This window comes from Salvia miltiorrhiza, chromosome 5 (assembly GCF_028751815.1).
Source record: "Salvia miltiorrhiza cultivar Shanhuang (shh) chromosome 5, IMPLAD_Smil_shh, whole genome shotgun sequence".
NCBI classification, from domain to species: domain Eukaryota; kingdom Viridiplantae; phylum Streptophyta; class Magnoliopsida; order Lamiales; family Lamiaceae; genus Salvia; species Salvia miltiorrhiza.
The window spans coordinates 13,531,800-13,553,889 of NC_080391.1; the positions used below are offsets into that span (position 1 = coordinate 13,531,800).

At 36.6% G+C, this 22,090-nt stretch overlaps 1 protein-coding gene across 1 annotated transcript; it reads right to left on the bottom strand.

Moving 5' to 3' along the window:
* Positions 1–9,199: 9,199 nt before the first annotated feature.
* LOC130986168 (NAD-dependent protein deacetylase SRT1) lies at positions 9,200–18,209 on the bottom strand. The gene is made up of 14 exons (XM_057909480.1): positions 17,895–18,209; positions 17,071–17,100; positions 16,901–16,993; positions 15,653–15,772; positions 14,637–14,737; positions 14,391–14,499; positions 13,849–13,928; positions 13,000–13,078; positions 12,725–12,778; positions 11,584–11,680; positions 11,054–11,136; positions 10,576–10,643; positions 10,161–10,266; positions 9,200–9,722 (listed from the first exon to the last, which is right to left on the bottom strand). The coding sequence occupies exons 1-14, from the start codon at positions 17,991–17,993 to the stop codon at positions 9,423–9,425; spliced, it is 1,419 nt and encodes a 472-aa protein (XP_057765463.1). The 5' UTR covers positions 17,994–18,209; the 3' UTR covers positions 9,200–9,422.
* Positions 18,210–22,090: the final 3,881 nt, after the last annotated feature.

Consider the following 22,090-nt stretch of genomic DNA (forward strand, 5'->3'; position numbering starts at 1 on the left):
GGATGTCAATGCAGCCCGAAACCCGTGGGCCGACCCGAATAACCCGACAAAATTAGAGGGTTAGGGTTGAAAACTTGCAACCCGAAAAAACCTCCAACCCGATTAGCCCGCACCCGACTAACCCGGAACCCGATAGGGCTAGCCCGAAAACCCGATGGGCTGGCCCGGTGGGCTGACGTAATTGTGACTGATGCATCCAGTTACAACTTCTGCTATGTTTAGATCTATGGTATTTGCTTAAATATATATATATGTAGCCTCATTAAAAAAAGTGAAATTAATTAGTTAGAATATATGTGTGTGTGTGTAATCTCATTAAAAAAAATGAAATTAATTACGGATTTTTTGTAGAAATTGATTATTAGTATCTCATTAGTTAGAAATTAATTATTAGTATCTCATTTTAAAGTGATACAATTTTTTTTTTCTGTCAATGAGACGTGCATGGCAAATCCACTAATTATTCTGTAATAATCCTGATTGATTCTAGTGCATTGATACATGTTAAATTTTACTATCTCATTTTAATATAATTTTGTTTATGTAATCTTGAATATCTTATATTTTTGCATTTCATGCTTTGCTATATAATTTATATCTTTAATATCTATGTATATTTTATACATTATACATTAGATCATTAGGAATAATAAAATACAAATGATAATTTTATTTTTATGCCTTTAACCTTATTAGCCCGATGGGCTAGCCCGAAACCCGAAAGTTTAGGGTTAGGGTTGAAGATTTACAACCCGAAAAAATCTCCAACCCGATTAGCCCGCACCCGACTAACCCGGAACCCGATAGGGCTAGCCCGAAAACCCGGTGGGCTGGCCCGATTGACATCCCTAATCACATCTAGTTGAACGCGGATGGGAAATTTTCAAAAAAAATTGGCCGATTCGTGGCGCTACTAACGTTCAAACATCATTAATGGTGCGGGTCGGATCTGATCCAATCCAATCCGGATTTAATGGGTCGTATCTCTCTCTAGTCTCTACAAAGGCCCACGGTATCAAACCCCATGGTGCAGTGCACCAAAATTATTTGTAGTATATTTTTGGGGTTTTTGAATTTTTAAACAAATGGAAGCAATCAATATATGGATGAACGTCGAGTGCGAATCCTGTGATGGGGGTGGGGAAACATACCTGAAACTATTTGTGCAATGCAATACCATAGCGTGATTCTTCAGTCAGTAAATTTTCCACCGAAAAAATTATTAACAGTAAACGAAACAATATCGTTGCAACTTGCAACAAATTCAATAACACAATTTTGCTTCTAAACAATGCTTTTTTCACCCTTCTTTTCTTTTCTCTCAAATTCAATAAATAAAAGGGTAAATTTGGTGTAAAACCATAATAAATATTTAAATTTTAGTTTTTCCCACAATCTTTCATTTTTGTTTCAAAATTCATAATAAATTATTTTTTTTAGAATTTTCCACGATGACAGATTTCAATAAAAAATTTAAATAATGTGTCAATACAATGTAATTACATGAAAATTATGTGACATGACAATCTAATTGCCCATTGCGTTTTAACTATGCTTCATCCCGTTAGAGCTGCGCTTGGGGCGGCCGTTAAAACGTGGGGGCGTTTTGCTTCAGTTTTGAAACGTTGAGGTAGTAAACAGCGCTAACCCTGACGTTAGGATGTTAAAGGCGATAGGGGTGTCAACGTTGAGAGGGAAAGTGGTACTTAACCCTTAAATATGCCACATCATTCAAGTTCGACGCCACGTCATTTAAAAAATTCGCTGGAAAGTCACACTATGGGATATTCCAAAAAAAGTGATTTATTATGTATTTTGAAACAAGAACGAAATTTTGTGGGAAAAACAAAAATTTGGACATTTATTATGGTTTTAAATCAAATTTACCCTAAATAAAAACATCATCTTTTTCATTCTCTCCATAATATCATTAAGCAAGTCCTCATTTGTGAGTTCCATAGTGACCTTTTGGAGCATTTACTTTGAAGGATTAGTCTTGATAGATAAACATCGTAAGATTAATTCCTTGTTTACTTTGATAAATTATAATTTTGAGATATTTCAAGATTTTTTATTATTTATATCATTTAAGCTAGTTTTTCTTTATTCATATTTCACTGAAAATATGAGATTGGAAAAATCATATTCTTGGGGATAAAAATACTCAATTATGTATATAATGAATCATGCAAAAGGAACGCCCCTTTCAAGTCCAATTTTAATCACCTCTCATCATTGTTGAAAGATTTTTTTAAAGTAAAAAATTATACTATTATTTATGAGTTTCATAACCTTGTTTTATTTATTGTATATTTTAGTTGATGCACTAATTTCACGAGAAGAATGTTGAAATAGCTCACATCAACAACAATGCAAGAGCAAAAATTGCAATCCTTGACCCTTTAATTTCATATAGCAAGAGAGCAAAAAATATAATGGAGAAACCAGAGAGAGCAGAGCAAGAACGCAAGAGGGAAAGAGCTGACATAACAGTCAGATGAAGAGAATCAAGGCGGTAAGAAAGAGAAGTTGAGAGATAATTGCGTTCGAGAATTGAGAGAATGAGACGAAAATAATGAAAAAAAATTGTGAGAGAGAGAGAGTGTCATCAGAAGTTATTGCGTCTGCATTACATCATAATTAGCAAAAATAATTTTTTTATAACACTAATATTGATGGATTTTTTTTTTATTTTGGAGCCCTTGGACCTACTTGAAAGGTCGGCTCTGTGATTAGATAGGCGGGGAGAGGAAGAAATGTCCTTGGTTACACCGTGTTGGATGCTAAAAATTGTATACGGTCCAAAAGAAAAGAAGCATGGTATATGGTGAACTCGGTTGTCTTGTGAAATATTTTCAACAACGGTTATCTAAAAATACTTCATTTTATCATGTTAATCATATGGATGTTGAAGAATAGACAATTAATGTGTTTTAGGCAAATGTAAGAATGTTGATTGACTATAAGTATGTTAGAGTAAAAGAGAACAAAGATCATAAATATTCCCCACATAAGAGGAACAAAGCTTGAGAAACACATGTCGAAATAGTGAATATTGGCGGTAAGGACAAAGCTTGAGAAACACATGTTTCCTAAGTAGAACTCGACATTTCAGCAATGTCGATTAACTCGACGAACCATACGGTCCTACATCAGCTAAGATGGGCGTGCAGGTAGCGTATGACGTTATCTCGAGCCACTAATTCATAGGTGACAACTTTTACTTGTACTTCAACGGGCAAAAACATGTTAAGCTTAGGTGGTGGCCTACCATAAACTACCTCAAAGGGTGTCGTACCGACTGTTGAATGGAAACTCGTGTTATAACATAATTCTGCCCAAGCTAGCCAACGACTCCATTGCTTAGGACTCTCTGAAGAAAAATAACTCAGATACGTTTTCACTTCTCGATTCACCACCTTTGTCTACCCATATTTCTCAGGGTGATATGCATAAGTTCCTATGGATTTAAATAGTTGGGTCCAAAACCTACTCAGGGAAACTTTATCATGATTCGATTGTCGAAGAAGAAACATCATGTAAGCGCACCAACTCACGCATAAAGACTTCAGTCATATCACGTGCCGAGAAGGGATGATGGAGAACCAAAAAATCTCCATATTTGGATAGTATGTCCATAACAGCTAGTTATCAATCAAAGGATCTTGAACGTGGCAAACCCTCAATAAAGTCCATACATATATATTCCCAAACTCGTGTTGGTACCGGTAGAGGTTGCAGTAATCCAACTAGTGCTCTCGCCTCATACTTCTATTTTTGACAAATCGAACACTTATGGACAAAAGAAGTCATATTAGCCATAATTCATTGCCGATAAATATTCGCTACTAAACGAAGATAAGTGTGAAAGGCTATTCCCTTGCATGCCCTCCTTATGCATGGTGAATGTAATCCTCCAATAGGCGAGGAATAAAACATGATGTCTTAGTGAGGACTAGACGTCATCGATAATACAAACACCATTAACCAATGAATACACCAGCGAAGTTGCTAATCCAACGTTTAATCCCTTCCAAGTATTAGATAACTTCGAAATTGACCAAACCTCCGCAGAATTGACTCGCCACCCTAACCAAGTAGGCATGGATATTGTTGCTAAAAACTACTTATCATAGCTGCGAGATAATGAATCAACCGCTTTATTGGTGACTCTAGGATTGTATTCAATCTCAAATTCGTAACCCAAGAACTTAGCTACCTAGAAATGTTGTATCAGAGTTGGCACTGATTGTTGAAGCAAGATATGAAGGTTGCACTGGTAAGTCTAAACAATAAAGTTTTGGCTTACACAATATGGCCACAAATGTTAAATGAACTCTACTGATGAAAAGTAAATATGAGAGCCCCATCGGCCCAAACACTGTGAGTAAATGTGTATCATTGTTAAAACAAATGGAGCCTATTAATCATCACTTGTTATTATTCTTGTTGTTGTGTCATATCTCCTTGCAATACTGTTTTTTCACAGCCCTGCTAACAAAGGAGAAGTAGTGGTATAACAATTTACGTGTAAAAATAATTTATCTAGATTTTAGTTGTAACCTCCTTAATGCATGTTGTGTACGTGAATCTTTAGAAGGACGAAATTACCATTTTCATGTAAAATAGATAAATAGGAGACCAAGATTCATTGTAACGTTCATATATCATTCTCATCACTAAAGCAATACAGTTTTCGAGTTTTTTAGAGCCTTCTTTACATTGCACTTCATCTAATTCAATATCTTCTATCTTCATCAAAATAATCCTTTAATCGCTGTCGTGTTCGTTGATTCACCAGAGCATGTCATTGGTAGTATCATCAAAGGGAATTTAAAAGAGCTTGTACCTCATTCATTTGATAGTTCATGCTATATCCACACCAGGTTTTTAATTAACTCGTTATTTTTATAAGGTTTGTGAAAATTTACGTTTTATGAACTCACCATCCACCTCATACACGAATTTAGCTAAGGAACGATCAGTTAGCTCCTTACTGAACTAAGCGGTGAGACGAATTTTTACAAGTTTCCACTCGCCCAAAGATATCACACTCTACAACAAATGGTTGTCCAAAGTTTGGCGTGGCTAGCACTAGAGTCGAGGTAACTGCTTTTTGCAAGTTCATAAAAACCATTTGTGCCTTTAAGTCCCACTCAAACTTGGAGTGTGGATTTTTTTAATAGCTCTGTAAGATAAAGTGCTAATTAGTCGTACCCCCTTAATGAAACGACGATAATATCCGATTAATCCTAGAAACCGCAAACATCTTTTACATATTTGGAAATTGACCAACATAAAATAGCAGATACCTTTTCTGGATCCATTTTAACTCCCTAGGCAAACATTAAATAACCCAAATACCCCACCTCTTCTTGACCCCACACATATTTTTGTAAGGTTAACCACATAAGACTTTTTCTTCAACATAACTATCACTATGCGCGATTGGAGTATTTGTTCCTGCCAATCACAACTATAAACTAAAATATCATCAAAAAATACAAGAACAAATTTATGCAAATATGGTCGGAGTAAGTCGTTCATAACAGACTAAAAGGTTGTCTGAGCATTAGTCAAACCGAAAGGCATAACCAAAAACTCATAATGACCTGAGTGCATCTGGATTATAGTTTTAGCAATATCATCTGGAGCAATTCGTATATGATGGTACCCCGAACGCAGGTCCAACTTGATGAACCAATGCACTCCATGTAATTCATCCAACATATCCTGAATCACAGATTTCAAGTACTTATCTAGAACAATCCACTTTTAAGTTCTTTATAGTCCATGCAAAACCTCCAATTACCATATTTCTTATGAACCAGGAGAACCAAACTCGAATAGGGGCTCAAACTAGGTTGGATAATACTTGCCTCTAACATTTCTTGTGCTAATATCTCTATCTCATCCTTGGTGCACGTGACTGTAATGATAGACCGCGCAATCATTGATACGATGCCCAGTTTAAGTGGAATATGTTGGTCTAGGACTCTATGCGGTGGAAGGTTGACTGGTGGTCGCATAAGCTTGGGGAACTCCTTCTTCATTTGAGACCTCAATTTATCACTAGTTGAAAGGACATGACTATTTATTTTTAACTCCAATATAGATGACTCCACTTTATTTGCCCGAGTTCTCACCCATACCAACCAACATATCTCAACATTACTTATTTTTGTGATCCTAGACATGGAAGCGGCTCATCACATAAGACCGGATTCGTTTGTAATCATGATTGTTTGGCCATTAGTATAGTCATTTCATTCCAATTAGCACGAACTTCTCTAAGTGTGGCTAACCATGAAACCCCTAAGATAAGATCCAATATTTTCTAAATCGAACACATAAACTTAATATCAAACTCGGCACCTCCTAGTATAAGAGAAAGATTTGGGCAAATGCCCAAGATTGATGAGGTGCGATTATCACCTAGGTAGACTGTCGAGTTCGGAGTTACTGAAATCTCTTCCACTCTTAAACATTCTGTTTTCCCACATGATAAGAAACAATGACTAGCTCCATTGTCCACCATAATCCACAATTCTTCTTTATGCATGTGGCCCTGTAATTCCACCGTTTGCGGTCCGTCAAATCCCCATCTAATCATTTGCGACAATTTCATCATTTGGATTAGGGTTTCCTTGTATTGGTTCGCTTCATTAACTTGGTCATCATGTGATACCTCAATAGGCGCATTGTCTCCATGTTCTGCCAAAATTTTCATATGCGCAAACTTGTCTAAACAGTGAAGCCCCGAAAAATATTTTCATCGCATATACTACTTGCCTAGCCAAGCACTCTTTGTGCTTAAATTGTCGATTTGATCGTATACATGTCTGGTTCAAACTGGTGCTATTCGAGTTATGAGCTCAATAGCTAGATGAATTTTCATTTTCGAATTTGACACTGCCACTCGAATAACTAGAAAAAAATTTATGTATCTTACGATTTTTTTGATAATTCCATTGTATAGAAGTTGGTTGCACTCACTATGATTTAATTTGGTGCTGGAAGTCACCACACTTTCATACCCTCACAACCTCAACAATTCTCGTTGCACTTCTGTACTTAGGTGGATGGTTTTAATTAAATCTGTCGCCTCACGAACCAAATCTTCAATTGACTCTCTGTTAGACCATGAACAACTATTCCCAAGCAGTAACTCTCTATAAGTCCAGGGACATGGATAAGTCGTGAACTTAAAAGTTTAACATAGTCATTTACAGTGCCCGACTGATAGGTATACATCAGAGCTTCAAATGAATTTGTCTTCGGGTCTTTCTCATACATACGAAGCAGTACCAACTTCATCTAACCACATGTCAAACTTGGAAAATTTCTCCTAGTTAATTGATACCAACAAAGAACATTTTCTTCCACAACTATCAATGACACATCCCTCTTGCTCGATTCAGGGATACCGTGAAGCATAAAAAAAATAGTTATGCGTGTGTATCCATCCCTCTGGGTTATCCTCATTGAACATGGTCATGCTGAAACGGTTTACCGCCATGATAGCCCAAGCACATCTTGGGTCGTATCAGAATTATTCATATCGGGTAGGCGATTACATGTAACAAACTCATACTTTTCCATGCTAGGCACGTCATGCGCCTCCCAATTCCTTTGTCGTCCTTGCCATCCAACACCCGCGCCACGTCCATTTGCATCCCAGTTTTGATTCAACGGCGCAAAGAATCGTGGGTCTAGTGCCTCTGCTAATTTCTAATTAACAGTTGTGTCTCCTTGGCCACACTCGGCTCGGTTCATGAACCCATCTAATTTTCGACCTCTCGTTCACATTTATCCCCTTTTGCTCGGTCCAAAGTGTTAGCGCTAGTTGATTGGGAGTCAAGGTTCATCGATAATCCTCTGTCACGCAGAAAAACAATCATCATCTGCCCTAGCTTATCCATGTTGCCCTGCAAATCCTCTATGATTTCTCCTATACCATCGTTTAATTCAATTTTCTCTAGTTTAGGACAAAATTGCTCCCATACAGTTTGAAGAACGTGGTTCCCTTTCTCTAACTCTGCAACTCAAGTTTCCATATCCATCGTAGTGTGGCTTCAAGTTTTTGGCATCCAATAGGTTGGACAAATTTGTTAAGAGTGGAAGAGAAAAAAAATACTGAAAAGATTCCCCACACAAGAGGAACTATTAATATTAATAAAAGTAGCAAGATAATAAGAACTCAAAAGATATGATCTCTCATGCCCAAGTGCAAGGCGCCGTCTCTTTAAATCAAGAAATAATATTCTTGATCAAGGGAATCTATTTATTAAGTAGGCTTCAAGCCCAGAAGGGAGCTCGTGTACCAGCAACTAAAATAAAAACAATTGAACATTAAAAACTAAAAGAAACACAGTAACGTAGCACACGGTCCCAAGAACGAGCCTTGGATTGTCGTTGATAAACTCTGTTTGCATCAAAGTATTTTGGTAATGTTGTACCATTGGATAGCACGTACTGCTGAAACTTCTTGTTTTATCTACGGGTTTTGGAAGTTTATTTACGAAATCCTCAACTCAAGATTGAAGCACATGCATCTTCGTATTTCAATGCAACAACCATAACAATTGAAGTTTTTGTGGAAAGCAGTTAATAATGAGTTGAGAAACAAACCCCAAAAATGTCTGAATCTCCTATTCCTTTATTAAAATTCAAGATCAAATAAGTAAATTATTCTATCTCTTTTGCTTGGACATTTTCTTTCACCGATTTTTCATACAAAATTTTTAATGTGAGAAATTAATACACATATTTTGTCACATTTCTCTAGAAAAAAAAAGAGTCTAGAAATGAGTTAAAAGTAAAATTGTTCCTAAGAATATATTGAATTTTTAATGGAGAAAAAAGGATTAAGTTCGAAGCTACACCACTTATTGATAACGAAGAATGTCTAGTGATTTCATCTAATTGTAAATCTTTACTTATTAAATTTTGCAATTTGAAGATTGTAACTTATAAATGTTTTTTGAATTTATATTTATTATTAACACGAATTTTATTTATACTTTAATCAACCTCTGTATCAAAGTATGGTACTAAGTCACTAACATTGCTAGAAAAATTAAATCAATCACTGTATTAAAGTAACATAGTGAAGCACATTATTTTAATAATCTTTCGTGCACCAAGGATAATTTTTTGATCCAATAACTGACAAACCATCAACTTCAAAATCTTCAGATGGAGGGAATATGGAAACATAGTGATAAAATTACAAAGTTAAACATTATCTATATTTCAAGGTTTCCTATAAGGTGGACTGAGAGTGCCATCTACCAAAAAAACAAAGTACTCCTCAGATCCCAACCCCATCAACTTAAATAAAATGAAGCAACAAAGGGAGACAAAATCCCCATACTGTAGTGTATTCTACCCAATATTTACACAGCTAAATCACATCTAAGTTACCTTCTATGCCTACTCGTACGCTTTCGCGCCTTTGTTCGCTTCCAACAAACCCCACTGTCTATCAAGCCTTCGTTCCTCCTCTTAAGCGAGACGTTACTCAGAGCAGACGCCCCCAAAGAACCCCCGTATTCTATAATGTTTGTCACGATTGCATGGACGATGACCTCACTTTTGGGAACTAAAATGCCCCTCCTCTCCACCACTGCTGTCTGGCCGCAGCATGGCTCTCTCACTGCTCGCTCTTTTAGCTTCTCAATGATGGAATCCTTATCTTCCTTGAGACAGTCGGTTGGAATCTGAAGAGAACATGACATTAAACACGTGTTATGCAAGTTAAATGAAAGGTCTAACTATTGGGAAACCAGTAAAGCGAGCATGTGAGCGATACAGGAGGCTGGTTAGCGGACGTATTTAGAGTTACAGACTTCATGCATGAATTGGCTCATCTTTATCAACTGAAATCAGTCCTCCTCGTGAAATATCCAACTATTAAGTGCCCATATTTTGCAGAATACCCAAATTTATCACTGCTTAGCATTATGAGACTAGTTTACCCTAAAAAGCATCAACTTTTTTTTTTCTTTTTCTTTTGAGATACAAAAAAAGCATCAACTTAAAAGTAATAGTTACCCTAGAAAAAGTAATAGTTGGATTGCAGACCAAAAGGCCAAAAGTCAGAAGGAATGGAAGATAATGTTAAAAATTAAAACCATTGACGAAAAGTGTATTCTCACCTCAAAATCAACGGGGATTTTGAGATCGGCATATGTACACTTGCACCCAGCACTGAAGTTCAAATTCAAGAAAACATCAAAAGGTTTCGTGCTCTTCGCTGTCCTCCTGATAAGCAATGAACAAGAGTTTTAATCCAATAAAACAAAATATACATGTGATATGATCAGCACCGACTACTTTGATAAGCATAAGACACTCCGACCAAGAAGCAATAACCCCAGTACAGGCAAGCACTCAGAGAGTTCAGGTATGAAAAATGAAAATAATCATAGAAGGAAAAGGACCTTCCATAAAGTACTCCAAAGTGGACAAAAGAATAAGAGACATTTTTACAACATAGTACTCCAAACTCATTCTATATGGATTAAAATCATTCCAAAAATATAGCTCATAAAATGGAAATGAAGGACATACCTTTTAAGATGAAGAGGTTGGTCATATAAAACAGCTGCCTTCATGCTTAGACTTTCAGAGAAGGAGACCTAGTGTTCAATTACAACAGAAAGTAAAGAACCCAAAGTACAGGAGGGAGATAAAACCAGAAATGCAAGTTAATCCTCCCAAAAGGTGAACCTAACTGCCAACGTATTTCAGAACCATGTCAATATAAATTAATGACATAGAACCCACCACAACTATCAACATCTCCAAGTATGTGCTTAAATAATAACACTCAGCACATTAGCAATTGAACTATATAAGAACTGCTGCATCAAGTAACTAAGTACCAGTACTGGGAACTGCTTATTGTTCCCACTGAAAAGAGCCAAAAATTTCCTTTTCTAATCAAGATGCAAACGAGTTATTAGTGAGTTCTCCTGCCTTTCATTTATTGATAGAACTATCAGGACATTTAGATCAGGAAAGGGGCATGTAAATTTGATAAACTCACCTCCACCGATTTGATAAAAGGCAAAGGTGCTTGCTTCCCATGCACACTTGCTATCCTGAGGGTCCAGTTCACATACTTTTTATCTGAGACACAAGTAAACAACACCAAAAGCAAAATTACATAAAATAGTTGTGAGCATTTGCTTTGACTGAATTTATATATAAGCAATAAAAGTATGACAGGAGACATTAATCAGATAAATAAAACATTTAAAGATAGACTTTTGGCCTGCAGTGTTATTGTCACTTGTCAGACAACGAAAATGTAAGAAAAAAGTTCCAAATCCACAAGTTCCAGACATAACAGTAGAAGTCCTCATGTACATCATACCAATGATACTAGCATCTTATTGGGGATATAGAATAAGGGATGAACTTTAGGATCCTCAATTTTAAGCAATGACATGTGGGATGAAAGCCTTTTGGAGCACAGTAGGATTGCACATTAGAAACATCAACGAGTAACAATTCAAATGAAGAAAATATAACGAAAAAGAAGGTGAATCGATGAATCATTTTGAGAAAAAATACCTAGACTTAAGGCCTGGGTTATAATAATCTGGAAAAGATCAATCCTAATAAATGGAGGGATACGCATACTTAGCATGTCCATGACTCCTGTCATCACCTGTAAAAGGTAATTTTAGCCACCATCACCACAGAGTCAAAGAAGTCATAAACATTTATGTAATAAAATTATAGTCATGCACTCCGAAAAGCTATATGACTATCAATGTGGATGGCGATGATTTGTTCAAAAAAGAGCTGTGAAACGATGCAGTTTTTAAACCAAAGCATGGCGCAACTGAAGGATGGTTTCAGGTGAAAGAAAATAATCAGATCAAACTTGTAGGTTCTTGGTTTAGGCTTCAGTAGGGGCGAATTCGCAAATCGGTTATTTACCAGAATATTACGTGTTCAAGAGATAGTAAATTGTTTTGCCTTGTTGTTTTATCAATTATACACCCAGTACACCAGGTGCTTTTTCAGTGCTAGATCTAGAGATGTTATGCTTCCAAAGTCGATGGCTTAAAATTCACATATGTGCATGTATCTGAAAAATATACGGTTGATGAAGCACGAAGTGTAGCATCGACAAGACCCTTGCATTATGCCCTTATCTATAGAAAATAGACTGGGTTGGTACAACTCACATTATAGACCAGATAGTCCATGTTATGACTTAGTTACGACTTTCTCTTTGGTTTATAATCGAACGATTCCGTTTGCTAGTGAAATTCCAAGATGTCATCAGTCTTATAAGTGGCCAAGAATAAAGTGCAACTGCCATATTTTTTTAGTAAGTCCCACGTCCATGGGACTGCAGAGACAAGAAAATGATTGACCAACCAAGACTAAAGATTTGATAGCTATCTGTACGAATTTGGTCTGGGCATCATAAAAAGGAGGAAATTGAGACTTCAGTTAATGTAAGGTCATCAAGGTTTAAGAGGCTAGATATTTTGTTGCTCTCTCATATTGATATTTAGCCCAGTCTTTTCCAACTTATTCAATACTCACATGGATCAGACAATTTGGCTGAGTGCCCAGCCATGTTATTTTTCATTTATATTCAGTACCTTCCGTCACTTAAGTTAACCCAAAGAAGCTCAAGATTCTCTTGAATGAAAAAGCACGATAAACAAATGAAGTTTGTAGCGTTCAAGGTTACCTTGTCAACACGTCCGTGTATCACCAAACTTGCTTTCTTGTCCTTGGGGGTTTTCTGAAAAATTAAAAGGCATGTCTTAGTCTAAGTGCCAAAATAAGAGCAATTTCATCTTTCTTTATTTTTTTTTTAGTTGGGGATGGGGTGATTGAATTTGTACCCAGGTCTCACCCTTACAAAGGGGAGGAATGCCACTAAGCTACAAGGCTTGTGGTAGAGCAATTTCATCTTAATTGTATGTTACATATGAGGGAAACAAAATAGTTGACACACTTTACCTGAAGATTCACAATTACGATCTTCCCACCACCCTTGAGGCATTTTAAGGGCAAATTGCATGCAGGAGTAATCTGCAAACTGCAGAGTGTGATATCAGTCAAAAGTGTTGAATTTAACATAAATCAGGTGGTGACATGACAAGATGCACAAACATCATCAATAACAGTAGTAGGATACCAGTATTAATGAGAACACCAACTAATGTCTATTCCAGCACTCACAAAGTGTATTATGATAAAATCTCATCCTCACTTGCTCTAGCTTCATGCTCTGTTTTCCCCCTAAACTTGTATCCATCTTGAGAAATTTTCAAACTTTTATCTTCTATCATTTGCATAAAATTCCTGATCTGTGTAGAATTCAACTTCACACAGACCATGACTTCAAATGAAATGCAAGGGAATCAATAAGACCATTGTTGACAATCACAATTTACATCTCCATGAGAAACTACATTTTTCTAATGCAAGGGAAGTCATCCTGAGGAGAATATAATTTTAAGATAAGAACATCTCAGACATTTCTGAAGATCTTGATGCTTATACTTTTCATAATATTAAGTTCGGTTTCAGTACAGGTCAAAACTCTACCTAAACAAGTTACTTTCAGAGTACAAAAAGGAGGTTATATGTCATTTTGCATTTTAAGAACCAAAGCTTTCCTTGAGCTATGACCAAGCTTAACTAGTGGATAAGTCATTTTGTATGATAGTAACCTTCCCCGGGCTTATCTTTGGCCAGGAGCAGAATCTAGCTATCTTTTCAAGAAAATAGAAAATGCTGAACTCTCAAAGCAAAAGAGATAAATATCATCACAAGTTGTCCAGTACACTTGATCTCATTAATTACCTTGTTCCTAAACATAATACAAGATCCGCCATTTTGCAGTGCTTTTCTGCAGGATCCATCTCCTTAGGCGGCAAAGCATCCTTTCAGATAAAATGAACATTAGCCTTAAGACTTCGAAATATGATGAGTGAAGTTGGACTTTTGTCGGGTCCAACATCAAACTCACAAGACTGATAAGAGTACCAAATATTGTGGTTACTTTTAGATCATTGTTCACGCTTCATAGTTCACAGTGCATACAACTAAATCCAATTGTAAAAGAATTTTAGGGTCTTTGTAGTCCATTCTAAAGAAGAGCTAGCTAATAAGAGACTATTTCATCAATTATTACAAATTCACCACTCATAGACTTGCAATCAGATTTCACAGTGATGCATGTGTGCATGATATTGGTGAGTTTAACTTTTTCTCAGAACTAAAGATAACCACGTTTCGATGAACTCGCTGAGCCTTCAAGCTACACTACAGACAAGAAGAATCAACAACATCTATTAATACTTGATAAAGAGCTCAAACTAAAGGGTTCTCCAAAGGAATTTCACCTCCCAGTCAAGAACAGTATCCCTCAGTTTTGCACCACACTCTGCCTTGGAGCAACGGCGAGTCGTCTCCTTCAACCCAATAGTCTCAATTTCAAAGTCCCTGACATATCTACAAGATAAATAACTATTAGAAAAAACAAACCCAAGCTCCAAAGCTAATATTCTATGTGTAAGGAATCAGACAAGTACAGACTGAATAAAAACTTAACATTAATTTGAATTGAGAATCATATTGAAAATACTTACTCAGCTCCACAGGATGGGCATTGTTCCATGAAGGAGTTTCCATGTAATTCAGAAAGTTTTTCCCTTGGTATTCCAGAACGAAGATGGAGGCCATCAACATTCTAGCATATAAGACAAGTCGCCACAAAATCACAGAGTTAAAACCACCAAATCAAGAAAAACAATGTAACTTTAGATGTCAAGACTCAAGCATGATAAAATATAGGGTTATTTGCGTGTAAATATACGAACTTTCAGTATTTTCTAGTTTTTCCCACGAACTTTATTTTTTGAATCTAAATACACGAACTTAGTGTTTTTCTGATTTTTCCCATGAATTTTATTTTTTCTCAAACTAATGCTGAAGTGGCCGCCGAAACTGCTGACGTGGAATGGCCGCACTCTGACTACGAACAACACTGTCAAATTGGGTTTATCGAAGTCTAATTCTACCCCCAATTAGATACATAAATTAGAAAGTGGAGAGAATTGACAGAAATTAGCAGAGAATGACAGCGAGAATTGATAGAATAATGAGTTTACCTTTTAAAAAAAAATAAAAAATTGTGTTGTTTACGTAGAGAATGGGATGAATTCTATCGCTTTATTCTTTTTTAAGGGTTTTTGTTGTTTCACACAATGGGTAGGGAGAATGGCAGCGAGAATTGATAGAATAATCAGTTTTAATTTGATCGGAATATTTTGTCATGGGAAAAATCAGAAAACACTAAATTCATGTATTTAGATTCAAAAAATAAAGTTTGTGGAAAAAACTAGAAAATGCTAAAAGTTCGTGTATTTACACGCAAATAACCCTAAAATATAATATATGATGCATTTCAAGTGGCAATCATGTAATTGCAGAATAAGAATGGTGAAGATTCTGCCAAAAAAACAAAAAGGAAAAGCTAAAAAAGAGAAAGAAATTCAGATGTACCTCGACTCCTTCTTTAAGATAATAAGAGTAGTTTGAGAAATAGCTAGAACTGATTATTTCCAATAATGTTTAAGATTACCATAGGAGGCATAAGGCATACCTGGCTAATCAGGAACTTCAGGATACCAGCCTTCTCAAATTCGACCAGTGCCATATGAGTTGTGCTTGGTGTTGCTCGATGGAAAGGTAAAGAGGCTTCTGGCAAGGCTTTGCCTTGGCGCTGCGAATCAGGGTGATAATAAATCAAGAAAAATAAAGGGGGGAGAGGGTCTTCTACAGTTTCAAGCAATGATTATAGCTTTATAAACAGACGTACCACTGAAAAAGAAACCAAACTACAGTGGCTAAGCTATGATATGAATAATATCATGTTGCAGTAATAACCATATGCTTCTATGAGAAGAGGCCATCGTCAAGATCCACCAACCTTAATTTGTTTAATACTCCCTCCGTCCACAAAAATAGTCCTAGAAGGGGACGGCACAGATTTTAATAAAAATAGTTGAGTGTATTGTGAGTGGAGAAAGGATTCCACCTAAAAGGTATTGTTAATTGTTAATAATGATAATTAATTGTATTCTGAGTGGAGAAAGTGTCCCACATTGAAGCAGAAAGGGTAAATAAGTAGATGTACCGAGAGTAATAAGTTGTGGGGTATTGTCTATAAATGGAAAGGGACTAATTTTTGTGGATGTCCAAAAATGGCAAAAGTAGACTATTTTTTGTGGACAGAGAGAGTAAATCATAACTGTGGTTCCCCTTCTCCAAAGGTTGCATAAAACTAAAGTCTTTGGCAGTGAAGTATAAGAACCCAAAGTACTCCCTCCGTCCGCCAAGATTATGGCAATTTGCTTGGGCATGAGATTTAATAAAATTGGTGATGATTTTGATGTAGTGGAGAAAGGGTCCCACCACTTTATGAAATGAGTGGTTGAGATTGAATTTTGAGTGGTTTTTTTGTAAATAAAGAGTGTTAGTAAGGATAAAATATTAAAGAGGATGGTGGGACCATTTCCATAAAAGGAAAGTAACATAATCTTGGCGGACGCCTAATATAGTAATTGTGACATAATCTTGGCGGACGGAGGGAGTATGTTTTTTGACAGGTGGTACTTCATTTAAATCTCTACTCTCCCATGAAAACATCAAGAAATGCATTATGAAATACATAACAGAAGAGTAATATACTTTTTAAACAAGACATGATTTTTATTTGGATAGCACTATTAACACATTCAAATGAAGATAACACTTCTAGGATGCAAAGTCGGATGCTTATGTTAAAATCATGTCCAAAAATTCTCAAAGACCGCATGCTGAACATAGGGGAAAAATAGACACCCAGTACCTGAAGGGTCCAGATGCCCTTGGGGCCACGAAAGTCAGGTATACCACAAGAAGTGGATATCCCTGCCCCAGTGAATACCACCAAGTGCTTGCTCTGCATGAACAAACAAGGGTCTTCAGTTTAATTGAGAGAACTGAACTCGATGAATATATATCATTGACGGATCAGACCTTTTGAATCATCCCGGCAAGTCGTTCAACCTGCAATTAAGACATTAGCAGTCATATAATCATCAAACAATCCTTAGAATAATGCCGTACCCTATCCCTTCTAACACATAAACTACAATCACTCCAATGGGAAGATGGATGAAAGAGTATATTTTGTAAGATGAACTTGGAAACTAAGATGCATCAACTAGTTCCACAAAGACGTTCAATCATCCAGCATCCATGATGCATAAGAATTCAAGAGTAAAACTTCATCTTGAATTGTTTGGACATGCAAACACTTCCAGAAGACATGTCACAATGGATACAGGTAGCACTGCATTGGTTGTCACTCCTTCTTTGTAAGCAACTCCATCAGCCTACCCTCACTATCTTGATCATAACTATTAAACCGTGATTTCCCCAATAACCAACCTTAATTTAAATTGACAACTACGTAGCATGACTTCATGTGATTTCACAATTCCAGAAAAGGGAAAATCTGGTTCCCTTAGATTATTTTCTAAGAGCAGACCAAAAATAAACACTTCAACATAACAATGAATAATGTAGTTCACAAAAAGCAGATCTTGTGGAAGAACCAAACATATTAGTTTTAGGGCATCAACTAAACCCTCCTAGGAGAAACGGGAATAATTTGAGAGGAAAGAAAATCTAAACAGCTAATTTCAGTAATTCCAGACAGAGATAGAATGATCACCGAAGCACGCAACTATCAAAGAAGAATGAATTCATCAACAAGCTCTGAAGAAGCATCACAGAAGACATAATGTAGCCAAAACACAAAATAGAATAATGAGACCCCCAAAAAATGAAATCTTTACTTTCTCCTGGAAAACGTGAGGTGGGTCGAAAAATTCCGCCATTCCAACGTTGCCCACATCTTCAATGAAGGAAAGCTTCTCGGCATACCCCAGAGACATGGCGAATATTTTGGGTTTTTCTTTTTCAGGTCTCTGGGAATACTTTTTGTGAAATAATTTTCTGGGTTTTGTTGGTGTGTGAGAGAGGAGTCGATCAAATTAAAATGGGAAGAGGAACTTGAAAAAGAAAGGCATAGTTACGATAGTAGGAAACAAGTGTTCGGCACCCTTCTTTCAAAATATGCACTTGCAAATTTTACTTGTGTTTTAGTTCATACGTATAAGACGTACATCACTCTAAATCTATATATCTACATGGAGTATACAAAAAGGGAGTTTTTTTCTCCAATTTCCCTCTTCTCCCATCAATTTTTTCATAATTCTTCTTTTATTTTTTTCAAAATATCATCAAATTCGATTCATAAAAAAAATATTCAATATACATCTTAAATTTAAGTTCGTGATAATATATTTAATATGGTATAAAAATCATCAAAAATAAATTTAAAATAAATAAATTATGAAAAAATTAAAATATTTTATTTTCTCTCTTTTCATAAAATTTTACATTTTTTTATTTATATTTTTGTATGAAAATATTTATTTATTTATTATGACGCGTAATAATAATAATAATAATAATAATAATAATAATAATAATAATAATAATAATAATAATAATAATAATAATAATAATGTGCAATGCCAATTTTCATTATCAAATAATTTAAATTTTTTAATAACTATAATTATCTTTACATTGTATACAAAGTTAAAAATATATATTTTCAAATTATGAGTTTTATTGAGTAATTGATATAGATTGTTTTATTTATTCTTAAAACATATTTTGTATTTATTTATATTTTGATTATGTTTAATATTTATATTTATTTATTAGATATGTAGTTTAATTTTGATCTTCGTTGTGCATCGCACGAATGGACGTACTAGTTCAATTTAATTGTGAGCTTTTGTTCTCTACTACACATATCAATTGGATTGGAGTCATTGGACCAATCTTGTCCAAGTTCGAAATTTCGATTATGCACGGACAGCCCGGTCTAAAAGGCAAATTGACTAATTTCTTTTCGAGGATCAATAGTAATAATTGATAAACATGCATTTTTATCTTTTGGTGTTTCATATTTGATGTTTAGTTATGAGGATTTTGTGTGTTTGATGGTTTATTTGAGCTTATATTGGTTTATGATCAAGAACTTGTCACTTCCTTGTTGTTTGAACGAATTTTCAGGAATAATGAAGCAGAATTTGGAAGAATGTCATGAAATACAAGTTGTAGTTCGTCTCGATAGGAGTTCGTGAGCGCAAACGGATCGAACATCGGACATCGGACGAGGGAGAACGAACCAAAATAAAATTACTGCGCAAAATTGTCAAACCATGCGGGCTGGGCGCGTAGCCGCGCCTCGGGCCACGTGCCAGCTCAGTTTTTGCGTGTTTTTTTTTTAATTATTATTTCAGCTATTTTTCGATCCTACACAGTTTTGACCTATATTTTGAGACATATGGCATATAAATACTCCCAAGAAACATATTGAAAAGACATTTTATCATATTTTACTTTTCCTGGAGAGCTGCAGAGACAGACGGAGAAGAACGCAGGAGCAAGACTGAAGATTCAGAGATTTCTCTACGGTTTTATTTGTTGAATGTTGATTTCTTTTGTTCATGTTATTGTTCTAGTTTATATGTCTATGTGTGGATAGAACACTTTTTATCCTAGGGTTTAGGAAGTAAACAGATTTGGATTCTTTACAGTTTTGATTCAATTAATAAGATTTAGGGGTAATTGCCTGTAAATCCCTAACGTTTACACGGAATTGGTTTCTGCACCTATTTTTATTTTTCTTCTTTTAAATACCTAACCTTTTAAATACCTAACCTTTAGTTTTTGTCTCAAATTTGTCCGGCGATCGGTTTTTTCTTACGCCGGTGCCGGAAATGCCACTGTGACTGTCGGAATTGATGAGTTGGCAGCCGGAATTCTCCACTTGGCTCATTTTTGACATGTGGCAAAAAAATTTAAAAAGAATCGAAATAAAAATACATGTGGAAAAAGAATAAAAAAATAAAAAGAAAATCACTCCCCCACCAAATCGTCCTTTACCCCTTTCCAAACCCTAACTCTCCCTCCCCCACCCAGCGCCGCCCTCTGCCGCCTCCACCACCGCCGGTGCCGCCACCCACCGCCACCACCAACGCTCCACCGCCTAGAGCAGCAGAGGAAGCCGATTGTCGCCGCCGTCCTCTGCCTCACCAAGCTCCAGATCGAGAAGCTCCACTCCAAAGCCGATCTCGAGCTTGATAATTCCCCCACCCACCGCCGCTCTCTCCCTTTTCCCCACCCTCCGCTGCACCCCAGCGCAACTCCATCTCCCGACTCCCTTGCCTGGAAGACAACCGAATATTCCACCTGGTCCCTGCGCGTCAACCACAGTGGTTCCAAGCAGGCCGGTGAAAGGAAGGTTTTCCCCAGTGATTTAGGGGAATTCGAGGTCGCGCTGGGCTACGGCGGAGGGCCGACGGAAGGTCTTGCTGGTTTGACCTTCGGCGAGGTCATCTCTGTTCGAATTTGGAAGCGGCGGTTGGTTGTTGAGGATCTTGGTGGAGGTGAAGGAGGATGGGATTGTGGTGGTTGTTGGATTGATTTGATGGTGGTGGAATTCTGCGAATGGTGGTGGTGGTGGTGGTGGCAGGGGGGAGGCTGCGGTGGATTGGGGGAGGGAAGGGGGCAGCGCCGGTGGTGTTGGCAGGGTGAGGCGGCGAAGGAGCGGCGCCGGTGGTGTTGGCAGGGTGAGGCGGCGGCGGGGCCGCCAGGTTGGGGGAGGGGGATAAGGGTTTGAGGAAGATGATGATGATTTGGAATTTATTTGTATTTTTTATTTTTATTTTTTTGTCACATGTAAAATATATGTTTAAGTGTCAATTCCGGCTGCCAGCTCGTCGATTCCGGCTGCCACAGTGGCATTTTCGGCGCCGGCGTAAGAAAAAACCGGTCGCCGGATAAATTTGAGACAAAAACAAAAGGTTAGGTATTTAAAAGTAGAAAAATAAAAATAGGTGCAAAAACCAATTCTGTGTAAACGTTAGGAATTTACAGGCAATTAGCCCTAAGATTTATTTATTCTTTTTATGTTCTTGTGCCTGTTGATTGCTTAACTGTCTGATCACCAATTTAGCATAATCTTGGATTTTAATTTTATATCGGAAGATAATAATTATTACCTGAACTAAGAACATATAACACATTTATTTTAATTCTAAAGGGAATTGGTATTTGTGAGGACATTAATCCTATGAACTTTTAGGATATACATGTTAGAAGTGTGATCCGAGGACGGTACCCTTGCATGTAATCAACGGTTTGTACACCCGGGAGTGGGTATAGACTACTTTGAGATTGCCCTAGGAGAATTATCTTGGTTGTTGAATTGAATCTGTTGAGATTTTCAATTTGTTGAAACATTTACCTTGGGATAATTTATTTCTATTTGATTCTTCCATGCAGCTTGATTTATTTGTTTTACAGTATTTATTTTTCTTAGTTTAAAAATCATACCTTCAATTCTGTTGTCCAGACAGAGAATAATAATCTAGGATAAGAATTAATATTAATTGGTCATTGTGGAATACGATCTTGCTTGTTACTGTACACAATTGCACTCATACACTTGCGGCGTGTTAAAGAAAATAGCGAACAATAGTGAGCTTTGAGCCTTTGAAATTCGTGAACTTTGAGATTTCTGGTTTCTACTTAGGGAGGGGGGTGTATTGGTCGTAGAGTCTGTAAGATTTTTTGGACTTTGAAAGTCTGGGGACTAGGGGTATTCAATCCAAACTTTTAAAAATCTTTAAAAATCTGGAGATGTTCAATATGGATTTTATAAAGTCTTAAAAAATCCTTAGGTATCCAAAAGTTTGTGGATTTTAAAACTCTATGGATTTTGATGGATTCTCCTTCAAAAATACAAAGAGAGAAATCTCACCTCATCACACGAGATTTCTGTGGATTCTTTCACCTCTCTTCGTCCAGCGCTCGCTTGAGACCAACGAGCGCTGGTGCTTTGAGCATCAAACATCTCAGTGCCGAGTGAGCTCCATCGGGCGCTAGTGCTTTGAGCATGGATGACCAC

Coding starts and splice junctions, on each gene's coding strand:
- LOC130986168 (XM_057909480.1), bottom strand. CDS start 17,993: ATGTCTCTGGGGTATGCCGAGAAGCTTTCCTTCATTGAAGATGTGGGC. Junction 14,500..14,636: donor TGCCCATCCTGTGGAGCTGA/GTAAGTATTTTC, acceptor TTTATCTTGTAG/ATATGTCAGGGACTTTGAAA. Junction 9,723..10,160: donor AAATCCCCGTTGATTTTGAG/GTGAGAATACAC, acceptor TGTTCTCTTCAG/ATTCCAACCGACTGTCTCAA.